This window comes from Limulus polyphemus, unplaced genomic scaffold, assembly GCF_000517525.1.
Source record: "Limulus polyphemus unplaced genomic scaffold, Limulus_polyphemus-2.1.2 Scaffold1667, whole genome shotgun sequence".
NCBI lineage: Eukaryota > Metazoa > Arthropoda > Merostomata > Xiphosura > Limulidae > Limulus > Limulus polyphemus.
The window spans coordinates 69,184-85,089 of NW_013667277.1; the positions used below are offsets into that span (position 1 = coordinate 69,184).

At 32.0% G+C, this 15,906-nt stretch overlaps 1 protein-coding gene across 2 annotated transcripts in view; it reads left to right on the forward strand.

Moving 5' to 3' along the window:
• LOC106464496 overlaps positions 1-15,906 on the forward strand; it is a 61,822-nt gene that overhangs the window by 12,712 nt on the left and 33,204 nt on the right. Inside the window, exon 1 of one of the 2 annotated variants that reach the window (XM_022392225.1) lies at positions 7,869-7,963. The exons of the other annotated variant lie outside the window; for it this stretch is intronic. Coding sequence (XP_022247933.1) covers position 7,963 — 1 coding nt within the window. The 5' untranslated portion in view covers positions 7,869-7,962. Of the gene's footprint in view, positions 1-7,868; positions 7,964-15,906 lie in introns of those variants that run through there. 2 annotated transcript variants of the gene reach the window in all.

The following is a 15,906-nucleotide window of genomic DNA, read 5'->3' on the forward strand; positions in this document are numbered from 1 at the left end:
CAGTCCTTGAATAGTGTGCAGGTACCAGAGGATTGGAAGTTAGCTAATGTAACTCCTCTTTTCAAGGGAGGTGATAAAACTTTTCCCAGTAATTATAGACCCATTAGCCTTACATCAGTTGTGGGAAAAATTTTGGAAAGTCTGTTTAAAGATGCTTTGCAAAGTTTAGCATTTTATTGTATAGTCAAAATGGTTTAACTAAGGGAAAATCTTTTAACATTCTTTGAAAAGGTTACTGCTTATGTAGATGAGGGTAATGGTGTAGATTTGGTGTATCTATATTTTCAGAAAGCATTTGATAAGGTGCCACATAAAAGGCTTGTAAAAAATTAGCTCTATAGGTGTGGGAGATAAGTTAGTAAATTGGATAGAACAGTGGCTGTATAGAACAAAGAAGAGGGTTGTTACAAATAGAGTTCAGTCAAACTGGATTAATGTCACAAGCGGGATACCTCAGGGCTCAGTCTTAGGACCCTTGCTCTTTTTGATTTACATCAATGACATAGATGAGGGGATAGTCAATAAATTACTTACATTTGCAGATGATATTAAGGTCTTGGGTGTTACTAGCTGTAAAGAGGATGCTGCTGATTTACAAAAGGATTTAGATCATTTAGTGAGTTGGGCAAATAAATGGCTGATGGGTTTTAATTATAATAAATGCAAGATAAACTCCGGCAGGGATGCCACCACCATTGCCTGGTCCCAAGTCCAGGATGAGAAAGGAGGAGGGTTGGGCGCGGCGCTAGCAACTCCGCCCCGTAAAAACCAACCTGCTAAAAAATAACTGCAACAACAACTTCCGTCGGCAAGGTGTTGTTGGGGCCCTATGCTCCAGTGGGAGTCGACAGGGATTATTATTATATTATAAATGCAAGATAATGCATGTGGGTTATCATAATTTGAATTATAAGTATCATTTGGATGGGAATAACCTTAATAGTGTTGTGAAGGAAATGGATCCTGGTGTAATAGTCGATCAGTCTCTAAAGCCACACAAGCAGTGTGCTGTTGCTAGTGGTAGGAAAAATAGGATTTTAGGTTGTATCTATAGAAATATTGAATATTGAAAGAGGTTATACTTTCATTGTACAGGTCTCTGGTTAGGCCACGTTTGGAATATTGTGTTCAGTCTTGAGTTATTTATTTTAGGTAGGACATTGAATTGTTGAAAAGGGTTCAGAGAAAGGTTACTAGAATGGTGCCTGGGATGAAAGGGTTGTCATTTGACTAGAGGCTGGAATTTCTCAAACTGTTTTCTCTTGAAAAAAGAAGAAGAGGTGGTGGATTTTATATTTAACAATGAGAATAATAGGACTAGGGTACACAAATATAAATTTTGGCAAGATAAGAGTCATCTTCAGCTAAGAAAGTTTTATTTTTCTAACAGGGTAGTTTGCCTTTGGAATGGGTTGCCTTCAGATGTTATAGAGGCAGTAAATTTAAGTGAGTTTAAGAAAAAGCTTGATAAGTATATAAATGAAAAGATATGGGTTTTAATTTAGTTTAGAGGATGGAACAGCCGAGATGTACCAACAGATCCCATGTTGTCCCAAATATTATGTTATGTTAAAATGTATACAATTCAATAAATATCAAATTTTGTTACTTAGTAAGCCTCTTGGAAGAAGACAAAATTTATATCCTGAATCTGCTATTTATATTTTTGTGGCTCCATATAAAAATACAAAGGATTTTTTGATAGACATAAATATATTTCAAACTGACTAGAACCTGTAAAGTGTCAAACATTTGTTCTTTTTATATGATTCCTGAAACCAACCTTTCAAGTAAGAAAATCGCGAAGGAGATCCCGCCTAGCTGTAAGGATAAAGGGGCGAAGGGCGGATGAAACAAGGATATAGGATGATGTGAAAGAGGATTCCACAGAATGAACGTTATTTGTTCTGTTTTGAGATAAAAGCTGACAATATAACAACACATGAGTGCACTGATTTTTGTATCCAGTAACGGACCATCTCTGGAACAGTGGAATCCAATACAATATGTAAACATATGAATAGACAAAAAAAAAAAAGAACCAGCAGATGCACCCGTGTGATGCAGGGCGAGAGGTTTATCAAAGTTAACAAATGACTTATATGATTTATTTATCAATTTTATAGAAAAGGGTCATTGTTTCGTTTCATTCACTAGGATTTATTGCTATGTATGCACTCACAGCATTTTCCTATCTGTTCTGATAAGCTTCCCTTACGTACTTTCTTTGGCATGATCACACCCTGATTGACATATAAAATTCAAAAACGAAATAACGTGTATATTTAGATATCTTATAATATAGCACTCACTGGTCCTAGGTCTTCTTATGAGGTGTTTATATCAATGGATATTAAATCCCTCAAATAACTGATTAAATTTAGAAACAAAATTTTTAACAGTTATGAATATAAAAATGTGTTTGTTTCTTCTGTAATATGTTAGTGCCAATATAAAGATTGAAAGTATATAAGAATAAAATTATCTTTGTCCACTGGTCTTGATTATTTAAGTAACATTTTATTTTCAAATTTCGTTTCCTAATCGAAAAGCAATAAGTAACCTTTGACCTAAAAACATCTCATTTAATATGTCTGTATAAACAATGTGTGAAAAAAAGGATCCCTCAAACAATTGCTGGTATTTCAAAACAAAGTTTTTGTCCTAAGTATGCCAATAATGATTGAAAGTACATGGACTGTATATATACCCCGTGCAATGAAAGAGGAAACTGGAGAAATCCCATCAGTACCCCTACTGGCCATCCCACTAACTGATCCATATTTGGCCATCACTGGAAGTATCAAATCAGTTCATTTTAAAATTAAAATTACTTCTTCTTGACACATCCCGAATCATTCCTAGTTGATTAATCCATATTTGACAGTCCAGATGCAAAAGCCTAGATTATTGTAAGATTCCTATGGAACATTCTACGTGGTTTATTATAAATGTTAATGATACTCAACTAATTTGACACGCGCTCCTCGTTATGTGCAACTGTTGCTAGTCTTTCTTTTTATTCTCGAGTAAAAATCTTCTCTTTAGGTTTTTATCGGTTAGTACTATCCAGTTGGATAAATCTTTAAACAAAATATTTTTTTATAGTTAAGCGTTGTTTCCTGTCCTTACTTTCTGTTAACATGTCATTTTCAAAGTACATTTAACCCGATGGATACGATTTTTTTGTAAGTAAATGCTCTTGATTCCTAGTTTTAGGATATTCGACTATGTCGAGAGGATATGTAAATATTGTTGATACCTCTACATAGTTTCGCGTAAATAGTAACCGTCTATATAGCATTTGACGCGTGTCTTAACACTTTCCTTAAAGTTTGCTGGTATCTTTAATTCTTCTGTACGCATACATACAAGTGTGAAAAAGACCTGTTTGCATTCACGTTGTTAACTATTTGTTGCTACGCGTATATACATAGTATATGACACCTGATGTAAGACACCGTTAATATTACACAAGTTTCGAGCACAAAAAGGCATCTAATGTTACAATACTAAATCAGAAAGAACAGAACACCACAAAACCTAACAATTAAAGTTAATTTAATTAGCATTTCGAACTACAGTCTTTGATAATAGATTTTGAAATAACGGATCAGAAATAGTAAACAACAGTGGAGTTCTTTTATGTTAATCTGCCATGAGTAACCATGAAATAAATTCTACTTGTATTTCATGATATGAATGATATACGTTCCATAATATGATGAGAAAATTGTATGTTCCATCAAATAGCGTGCTATGTAAAATAATTATACTGTCACACAGCATCTTTGTTTTATTGTCTATACCCTAATTTTATACATTCTATTTTGTGTAGCCAGACTTGAACTACTCTACATTAGATTAATCTACAAACAATACCTACAAGTCTATGCAGAATAAAAAAGTAGCCGAATTGAAAAATACTAATAAGATACTTGACTACTTAGGTAGTACCATAGCTTTGTAGACTTAAAGAAGCTAAAGATCGTAGTGAAGGTAAAATTTACATAAGGTATTTCATCACATTGGAGTCATTAAACATCCCTGCAATGTATGTAAATAAATGAATTTATTAATTCACAGTCTAATGGAGATAGACTAAAAATTAATAAGGTTGACATGTCAGCGGTGTATATTCGTACCATGCGTTACATATGTAATAATACGAGCTTTTATATACACATAGTTGGATTTATATGTAGAATTTTGCATTGTTGAAATTGAAAGAGTATTAGTAGTAGTAGTAACAGGACAAATTAAGAAATAAATAGATTCAACAATAAACAAACTAACATGAATAGATGTTCTCTTAATAATATGTGTACTTTGTTTTGTCCATTCGAAAGCAGATTTTTTTGAAAACTTGAATGTATTTTATATGTTTTTTTCCTATAATATATATATTTATAGTCAAATGTTGAATGTTCTTATGCTACTCTGCTTACAACGAACGGAATATCTCTAAGAAACAGTCAAAGTATAAAGTGATACAAGTAGAATTGAATTTAAAATATGTGTTTTATATGTTTTTACATAACATATAAATAAACAAGTCAAACAATATATGTCATTAGACTTCTCAGTACAAAATACGCTAATTTAACGGTCTATGACTATCAGTTGTGTTATATCTGGACAGATTCTAAACAATAGGCTCCAGACCTATCAGTTGTGTTATATCTGGACAGATTCTAAACAATAGGCTCCAGACCTATCAGTTGTGTTATATCTGGACAGATTCTAAACAATAGACTCCAGACCTATCAGTTGTGTTATATCTGGACAGATTCTAAACAATAGGCTCGAGACCTATTAGTTGTGTTATATCTGGACAGATTCTAAACAAAAGGCTCCAGACCTATCAGTTGTGTTACATTTGGATAGATTCTAAACAAAAGGCTCCAGACTTATCAGTCGTGTCATATCTGAATAGATTCTGAAAAAAGGCTCCAGACAATCAGTTGTGTTATATCTGGACAGATTCTAAACAATAGGCTCCAAACCTATAAGTCGTGTTATATCTGGACAGGTTCTAAACAAAAGGCTACAAACCTATAAGTCGTGTTATATCTGGACAGGTTTTAAAAAAGAAGGCTCCAAACCTATTAGTCGTGTTCTATTTGGACATATTCTAAACAAAAGGCTCCATAACTATCAGTGATGTTATATCTGGACAGATTTTAAACAAAAGGCATTAAATAGTAATAGAAATCCTTTTTTTTAAGGACGCCACGCACAGACACCTTTCGATCAACCAGATGTGCATATACCGATTCCCTTTTCTCATGTGAATAAAGCTGCCACGCCCTCCATAGTTCTAGGTGTTTGCTTTATGGCGTGTGTTAAACTTCTGTATTCTGACCTTGTGTGCTCGAAAGTAGTAGGTGAAATTAGCAGTAGAAAACTACAGCGCTGTAAGGCTGGGCCAAAGCATTATAAAACTGTATTGTTGCTGTTCCAAATAACTATGATTTTTGTTCCGTTCTGGTACAATTTATTATCAATTTATACATTGCTAAACCATTAAATTTAGATTGCCTACACAAACTAAAACATCTAAATTCTAATGCCTATTGTTTCAATAAAATAACCAAATAGCATTGCAGTAAGTTTAGCATATAGAAATGTACTTCCCTTCAGTAACGGCATTTGTAGCCAACAACATATTATATCAAGCGCAATATTATTATATATCTGTGAACGTTAGATAAGCTAAAACAAAATCATTTCAAGAACGAATATTATTTTTATCGTTAATCAAAGCTTTTTGATAGTATTATTAATTAATGAGCTTTTGATGAAGATCGATGGATTGTGTAAAGCTTTGTAATATCTTGCATAACTGAAAACAATTAAGCTTAGACCTACTAACAAAAATAGGATTCGAACCTAAATTTCTTTAGTTTGATAGTTTCTAAGACTATTAAAAGAGATTCAGTAGATGAATGAAGTCTTCACCTCTGTAATTCTTTTTAAATGTTATTCTCCAAAGTAACGTACTCTACAAAGCACACATAGTTGATTTACAGGATTCTAGTACATTATCAAAAATAAAATCTAAAATTCGAGAACCCAATAACAAGGCTATGGTGAAATGAAAACACCAGAACTCGTGTTAGGTAAGTTCATCTAAATTTAGTAGGCAGATTTTTATAATATTTGCATCTATAATTATTTATAAACTTATAGGGTACTTTAATGCATATATATAGGAAATCACACAAGTGAGGAGTTAATAAGTAGTACCACAGTAATTATTAAAGCTTAACAGTGAAACTTCGAAGAATTAACATATTAAAGAGTATATGTGATGTTTGATAAATATATGATAAAATTAATTTGTTATGATAATCTAAAACTATATTAGTTGTAATAATCGTTGTCTAGAACTACGAAAGTCCATTAAGATAAGCTTGGGTTTAATAAAAACAAAATCATCATTTATGTTGACATGTGGACACAAGTTATATTTTCTACTTTCATAAGTAGTTTTGATCATTGGGAGAAGTGCTGACACCTGGTGAAAGTATTGTTATAATGTTCACCTGTCCATTTCCAAAACTTAAGCTTTGTGTGTGTACTTTAAGGCTGAGAAAACATTTCATGATTCCATGAATTCTTTATTATACAAAAACATTTACAACTAAATCAGTAATACTCAGCCTATAAATGCGTTTTGAATGTACCAAATATCTGCCGCTCTCAAACAAACAGTCATCCTATACATCTAGGCCTAAAAAATGCTGCTATAAGGCTATCGAATTATGACAATTTCAATAAAGTTACTTTTAAAGTTTGCTACATGAAAAATGTAATGTCAGATGATTTTTCACAGAAATAAACATACTTGTAAGCTAGAATAGTATATATATGTGCAAAGTTTATTTTTGACGTAAAAGATGTAATACTTTGGTGTAATAAATTATGCTAAGACCGAAAAAGAAAAAAAACTAAGAATTTGGATAAAAATACTTAGAGAACAAAAATATCTTAACACTTAGTTTCTCCATGGTGATTAATGAAGCATGAATTTTTACAGACAATTTTGAAGCCAGACATAACTAATCGCCCACATCCTTATTATCCGAAGAGCGCATACTTTATTAAATTACCTTTTTTTCCCCTCTCCTAGCGAGATAACAAGGCTACTTTTAAGAAACATTGTGACTAAGACAACTCCTGAAAATGGTTTGTTTCATAGTTAATTTATTTCAGAAAAAAAGACTAAGATATTATTTTTTCAGTTTAACTTTTTAACATACTGGTTCAATCTAGGTCTAGTAAGCATTTGTTTTTAATTCTTAAATTTAATTTAGAAAGGGAAGAGGCACAGCCATAACAAGTGAATACATACAGCCATTTTAAAATAGCAAAGTTTTCTAATCATTTTTACAAGCATTTATGAGAAATAGAATCTTAATGGTTTATAAAGTTGATTTTCAAAAACCTTTATTGATTATTCAAGAATAAGATTGTAATAAAATATAATATTTAAAAAAACAAATAATTGAATAAAGGGAAGTAGGGCTAAAAAAGTAGTTTCGAGTTGTCTCGCGCGTCATCAGCGAACTTATAAGTTCAGAACAATAAGTATTAGCTGGAAAGCATACATCCAATATCTACAGACTGTTTTGTGACCAAATTAAAAATCTTAAAGCGAAAAATATATTAAACCTAAGAACACTTAAACGTGGTATATTATCATCATTACTACGTTAATTTTCCCGAACAATAACTTTTATTATTATTGATAAATCAAAACAAATGTGTAATCATCATTTTTTTTTTTTGTATTTCTACCAGAACTTCTACCTGTTTTTGGTTTAATAGTAATTTAGATAAAAGGGTTATTTCCTTCATTTCAGACACAGAGTCGGTTGCTGCTGTTGTTTTCTTGGTGCAAAGTTACATAGCGTTGTAAGCCCTTAAAGTTACCGCTGACTCATCGGAGGACCACAGAGTCGGTATTAAAATATAAGGAAGCGACTAAAATATAAAATTATTATTCATTATTAAATTAATATTGTTGACACCTCTAAAAGTTGTCATTGCAACCTGTTGTACTGAATAGCGAAACAGAATGTACAAAAGGTTCTAATATTGATCCAGTGGTTTATAAATGATCACCTTAACATAATGTTACCTAATAAAATTTCTAGACTATTTTAAAGAAGAAACAGTATTAAAAAATTGTCATATAGCTAAGAGGTTTTTTGATATTTAAGTACATTAACACGTTTTTTTTTGGGATCTGAACAATAGTGATATAGATAAAAAGTTGTTTGATAGATAATTACATTAACACGTTTTTTTTGGATCTGAACAATAGTGATATAGATAAGAAGTTGTTTGATATAAAAGTACATTAACACGTTTTTTTTAGTCTGAACAATAGTGATATAGATAAGAAGTTGTTTGATAGATAATTACATTAACACTTTTTTGGGGGTCTGAACAATTGTCATATAGATAAGAAGTTATTTGATACATAAGTATATTAACACGTTTTTTGGGTCTGAACAATTGTTATATAGATAAGAAGTTGTTTGATACATAAGTACATTAACACGTTTTTTGGGGTCTGAACAATTGTCATATAGATAATAAGTTGTTTGATACATAAGTACATTAACAAGTTTTTTTTGGGTCTGAACAATTGTGATATAGATAAGAAGTTGTTTGATATATAAGTACGTTAACACGTTTTTTTTTTTCTTTGGTCTGATATACAGCTTTGGTTTTTACAATTTATTATCTTGAGTCGAGAACGAAATTCGATCGGGACAAGTTATTACGCTATCAAACATTTTATCACATATTATAGCATCTTATGGATGCACTAGTCACACATTATTTTAACAATTCTATAAGATTATGTCTTCAAATGACCCAATCATAAATAAGTCAACAATTATAGGTATTCCAATATGGAATTACGTTCAGTGGTTAACCATTAAGTACTGTGTTGATATCTTCATCTATTCATTGTGTAACATTTCTTATGGTTCGTGAATTTTTACTTTAAAAGTTTCATACATTGCACTCGATCACGTACAATTGTTTTTAAGAATAAAATACATATCATAAATAAGTCAACAGTTATAGGTATTCCAATATGCAATTACGTTCAGTGGTTAACCATTAACTACTGTGTTGATATCTTCATCTATTCATTGTGTAACATTTCTTATGGTTCGTGAATTTTTACTTTAAAAGTTTCATACATTGCACTCGATCACGTACAATTGTTTTTAAGAATTAAAATACATATCAGATTAGTGAAAATTAAAATCAATATATTTTTATAAGTTACTATCATTATCATGCTATAATTTTTACTGCTTTAATAACATTTTTGTGTATTTACTAGTTCGCTCGGTTAAGAACGATTTTCAGCAGAATTATTTGTATCATTTATAACCATCTAACTACTTTTAAATCACGTAAAAATCATAATTACCAGTGATGAAGATGGATACGTATAGATAACGTGCTTCTTAATTAAGTGTTCCATTAAATTAACGGCCGACTTCCTATCTCGGTAATCATATCTTTTTCTTCCTTGCTCCTTTTTTTTTTGGACTATGTCATTAAATCATAGCATATATAAGTCAAACTAACAGAATGCCGTGAAGGATGGGCCTTTATCTTGTTAGAAATCACGGACATAATAAACTGACTTGATTATGCACACACTTTAGTGTCTGGTGTGGCTCATCCCTATACTAGATAGATAAATTACCTTATAAACAAATGCATTGAAAATATTTTCAAGCTCTTTTTCTTAGCATCTAATCAATTTTAAAAATACCTGATATAAGATATAAACGTAGCTATTAAAAATATCAGCTAAGATAAAACTAAAGAGTTATATGAAATCCTTTATTAATTGAACATGACATCTAACAGATAACCTAATTCAATTCGCTCACTGCATTTTGTTTTATTTTTTAATTATCCAACTTTACATTAAAATTCACACACAAATCTAAGTATAAAAATAGAACTTAGTTATCGTAACATATAATAATGAAATGTTAAGCCCCAAACCATATTTATATATTTTATTTATTTAAATGATATATATATATATATAGGTACATCGTAGTTATCATGTCTATACAATATAAATATGGATAGACATACGCTAAGTTATTAAAGTATTCGAGCAGCATAGCTTCTGAGAAGGGTATTATGTTTCACCGATAGGGTCCAATTTTAACAGGAAGCAGTTCAACTAACTCTTACCACCAGTCAGTAATGTAGTCAGATTTAGGAATCTGTCTTATTTATATTTAATCCAGGGATTTTGGTTGACCTAGTCAGATTTCAGATATATTATTTGTCTCGAACTAGTGTTGTTCACAGCGTGCAGTACAGCATGACGTATTACCGTGGCGAAAGTGGTTTGACACTTCCCTAATATTACAACACGATGAGGCATTTATAGCTCGCGTAACAATTACTATTAGACCAAAACCAAACCAGTCGAAATTAGCCCACATCGTAACACTACACAAAAACTCATCATTGTTAGGATGACACAACGTTATCCTAATCCTTTCTGTTGCCTTTAAACCAAGATCCGTCGATCCAGGTTAAACAATGAACAGGAATTCATCGCTCGTCTTTACGGTACTCTAATATTCTTTACAATAATTATGTTCGCAAAGCATAATGAGACCTAACTTCCTTCGATCATGAATTGCAACATGTTCTGAAATCCAATAGCATGGAGCTTACTGTGTACAATGATTCAGCTGTGATGTAATCTTGAATTTTTTCTTAAAGATCTACAATATGTTAACAAATGTGCTGTTTTGTTTCACAACCTGTTTCAAAATTCGCAGAATCTGTAAATAATTAATTTCAAACTTCCAAGCTTAATTGCGTATTCGTACGTTCAATGATGTTTCATTTCTTCAGCACATTACGAGCGAGAGAGAACTTGGGTGTGAATAAGCAAACTAAAATGCCTTGGATTTTTATACCATCTATGCTACATCCAACACTCCTCTTTTAATATTCGTAAACTTCATTCCTCAAAATAACTTAATTCCAACTAGTTGGTTGTGGACGATGCAGAACTTTTAAAATCTAGTGCAGCAGTGCATTGTAAGGTTGAATAGTAAATACAGAAGAAACGACTCCATTCTCTTTGGTAATACAGTATATACACTTAGATATTTAATATATATATATATAGATTGCGTCCTAAATAATTATAAAAATATAACTACCATAATTTAAAAGTGGTTGTTAGACACCTACGTGAATGAGCTCAGTCTTGTTCAAGCAAACGTAATTTGTGTGTATATACATAACCTACGTTTAGATACAAACGTAATCCATAAGAGCTACATCTTAAACTTATATATATTTTAAGGATAACTTTATCTTATGTAATTCGATATTGTTGTTAAACAATGTTCAAAAAATTTAAGATATGTACATGGAGTTCTTTATACATGGTTTTCAACCTACACTTCTACTTCGTTGACATTAACATTGCAGACTGACGCATATTACCTTACACGAAATTTTCAGAAGGTCTACAAGTTGAAGTTCAACAATATGTAATACATGTATATGTCTCGTTTATCAAACCTTCTTGTACTTTTTATTGAGATGTAACTGAAGAGACTTATTGCACACCATTAATTTTTTTAAAACTTTTCAAAGAACTCTAGAAACTAAATTCATAATTCAGTAGTTTGGTTTGGTTTGAATTTCGTGCAAAGCTACACGAGGGCTATCTGCGTCCCTAATTTAGCAGTGAAGGACTAGAGGGAAGGCAGCTAGTCATCACCAACCACCGCCAACTCTTGGGTTAATATTTTACCAACGGTTAGTGGGATTGACCGTTAACTTATAACGCCCCCACGGCTGAAAGGGCGAGCTTGTTTGGTGTGACTCGGTGTTTTTATGCTTGGACTCCCCATAAATATATTTTACTTCTTTGGGGACTGATTGTAAATTGTATTGTTGAGCTAAAGTAAACTCTGATTGTTTGTTTGACTCATCAAACGGTTTTGAAACTAGAAACTAAAATGTGATTTATATGAATTTCACTAGAAGTGCTATAAACAGCATCCAACAGACTTTGTTATGTGTCAGTTCCCCTTTACTGTAAAATCATTGCTTTCAAAATTATTTACAAAAGTGAAAAGTAGAATCATCCACAACATATGTTTCTTTGTTTATTTCATGTAAAGCTATTCGAGGGCTACCTGCACTAGCCGTACCTAATTTTAAAAGATAGACTCCACCCACTGCCATAGTGTTAGCTTCTTTTATACCAACGAATAGTGGGATTGACCATCATATTATAACACCATCACGGCTGAAAGGGAGAGCATGTTCTGTGATGGGATTCGAAACCGCGACTCACAGATTACAAGCTTAGAACTCTAACCGCTAGGATTACCATATAGATAGATTTGATAAATCGATTTTTTTGTTTTCAAGAGACACAATTCTTTGGTTTTTAGATATACCGAGTTTTTAAAACTGGCCAAAATTTGTCTTGCAATTTTATTATGTTTAACAGAAGTTGTCCATTTTCTAAACCAACATCTGTGTTAACAAAATATGGAACAACTAAGCTACAAACAATTTTAATGTGCCCTCTCAAATTAAATTAAATGTCTAAATGTTTGTAGCTTGCTCTTCTATGGAATTCGTATTTATTCAGCTTCGTTCCAATTATCCTAAAAGAAAGTTTAATATTTTTATTATGCATTCCATTTTTGGCTGTGCATTTAGAATGAATTTAACAGTAAAAGTGCTAATTCAGTTTTGTAATATTATTATTTTTATAATGAAATTCAGTGTGATAGTTAAAAAAAGCTGGAAACTTTGAAACGGCTAACACTCTCCTCCGGCTTACAGTTTGGTTCCAAAGTTAAAAGCTTTTACTTCGAGATCTCTGCAAAGACGCGAATCTGTCTGTATAACAATAAGTTTAAGCCGTTAGAAACAGTCCTTCTGAATCACTGAAGCAGATACTTCTTAGTATCCAGTAAACTTTCCAACCCCAAGAATCCATTAAGTACTCTATGATTACAAGGATCAACAAGATTTATTTTTAAGCCAGACTTATAGCTAAAGAAAAGACAGAGTATTATGTTGCGTACCAACTCTGATTTCTCACTTTGTTTGGATTACTTTGTTTTCGACCGTTTTGACTTTTTTTTATCATCATTTAACTTTTTTAAACTACCACTTCGTTTCTAAGCCATGAATTTTTTTAATCTATCGTAATTTAAACTTAATATCTATTTTCATTTTATTTACTTATCTGTCTATACATTCTTGCGTATCTGGTTTATTTTCTTAGGTGGAAATTGTTTGTTTGATGAATTTCGCGCAAAGCTATACAAGAGCTATCTCCGCTAGCCCCTCCTAATTTTGAAGTGACAGACTAGAGGGAAAACCGCTAGTAAACACTTCCAACCGCCAACATTTGGGTTTCTCTTTACCATATATAGAGGAATTGACCGTTACATCATACGCCACCACGGTTAAAAGAATGAACACTTTCGTCTACAGATTTCGATCCCAAGACTCTCTGGTTGTGATTCTAGCATTTTAATCACCAGGATATGTCAAACCATCAGACTGAATAAAATACTGTTTTAGATGTGCCTTAAATGTCCACATTAAATGCATAAACTAGCTCATAATAAAATGTATGTTGATTTAAAATGATTTAAACATCATATGTTCTCGAATGTATGTGCTTAAGGAGAGTTACATATTTGATCTACAATGCATGTATATCTCTTACAAAACATTATTAATAATCATCAACAAGTAATCATTTTAGTAGACCTCAATTCTAAGCACCCAAACTTTTTTGTAGAACAACCAACAGAAACGGCACAATTCTAAACGATTTCGTTAACATAAATAACCTGATATGCATTAATGCTGATAACCCACGCACACACACCATGACGCAACACAAGACATTCTGGACATGATCATAGTTACACGCGATATCTCTTCTCACATTACAAACTTCAAAGTCAACGAACATATCGGCGGAGATCATTTACCCATTTCTTTAAACAAGAATCAAACGATTATCCCACCACCCACAATAACTCATGATTTCACAAACACTGACTGGAACAAATTTAAAGCACACCTATCCCAAAAATCCTTAAACTTTACAGATCATACACCAAAGAAGGAAACACTAGATAAGTATGCTAACAAATTAACGCAAAACATCAAAACATCAATTAACAATATAGTGTCCTCCAGAAAACGCATCCAAAATCTCAAATCCTAGAAATTAACTCCCGAAATACATAAGCACATTAGTAACAGACGCCACTTAAGGAAATTATTTATCACAACTCGAGATAAACAAATGAAGACTTTAATTAATGCTGAAAGAAACAACATCAAAAATTATTCCAGGAACTACAACAAAGTAACTGGGAAATTTTCTGCATCTCTATCGATCAATCAAAAAATAAACCAAAAACTTTTTGGAAAAAACTTAAGTCAATATGTCAGACTACAAAAATTAACAACCCCTATAACATTAAATACAATAATAAATATGCCACCTCCGACAAAGATAAAAGCAACTTATTCGCGGAATTCTTAAAATCTTCATTTACAACACCCAACCTCTTATCCTTTGATAATGAACATTATTAGGAGATAAGCAATTTCATTTCTATAAACAAAGACACCTTTCAATCCATGTTTACTGAAACCTCGATACCTGAACTAACCAATCAACACTATTTTTCATCGAGTCCTATAACACTAGCCGAATTAAAAATAAATATTAAACAACTGAATAATAAGAGTGCCCCAGGAGAAGATGGAATAAGAAACTTAATAATTAAAAATCTTCCTTATCTTTAACTTATCTCTTAACTCCAGATATTATCCTCCTTGCTGGAAAATGGCAATAATCCGAGTCATACCTAAATCATCAGAAGATCTTCACTTCCTATCAAATAACATCGGAAGACTATTTGAAAAAAATATTGCCAAAATATTACTTTATTATTTAGAATCAGAAAACATCCTGTCTAATATACAAAATACATCAAGACAAAACAGACAAACAGCTGACCATTAATTTAGATTAACTGAATCAGTATTCCAAGCCTTTAATAGGAACCATGTAGCAGTAGGATCATTTTTAGATGTTAAATAGGCCTTCGATTCTGTCTGGCACAATGCACTACTCTATAACTTATCAAAACTAATCTTCCAGGCAAAAATACTCCGCTGGACAGCCAGCTTTTTATCCGATAGGATAGCGAAAGTAAAAATAAACAACGAGTTATCCAATTATTTCAAACTAGAAGCAGGAGTACCCCAAGGCTCAGTAATTAGCCCACTTTTATATATGCTGTTTGTTAATGACATACCTTTCACTAAGTTACCTTCAACACACGCGTCACTATATGCCGATGACGTAGCTGTATGGAGCACGTCAGGTAACCTGCTAACTGCTGCTCGGAAAGTTCAAACTACTTTAGACGTCATAACAGCATGATGCAACAAGTGGAAAGTAGTATAAACAAAAAAAAAAGAGTTAGGCCATCATCTTTTACAGATGGTTTAAGCGTAAAAAGAAAAAAATAGTTTGGGTTAAATTAAAACTTTATGACACTAACATTCTTTTTTTCTAAAAGTATTAAATTTCTAGGAATAACATTCAACTCCAAAGTTTCGTGAACTAACCATATCAGTAATATACGTAAAAATATTAATCAAAGACTATACAAAAGGGTGCAACCCCTAAACTATAGTACACATCTGTAAATCTTACATCAGACCCCTCATCGAATACGCTTGTATGATTCTTTGTAACATGTCCAACCCACTATATGTTTGTTTGTTAGTTTTTGAATTTCGCGCAAAGCT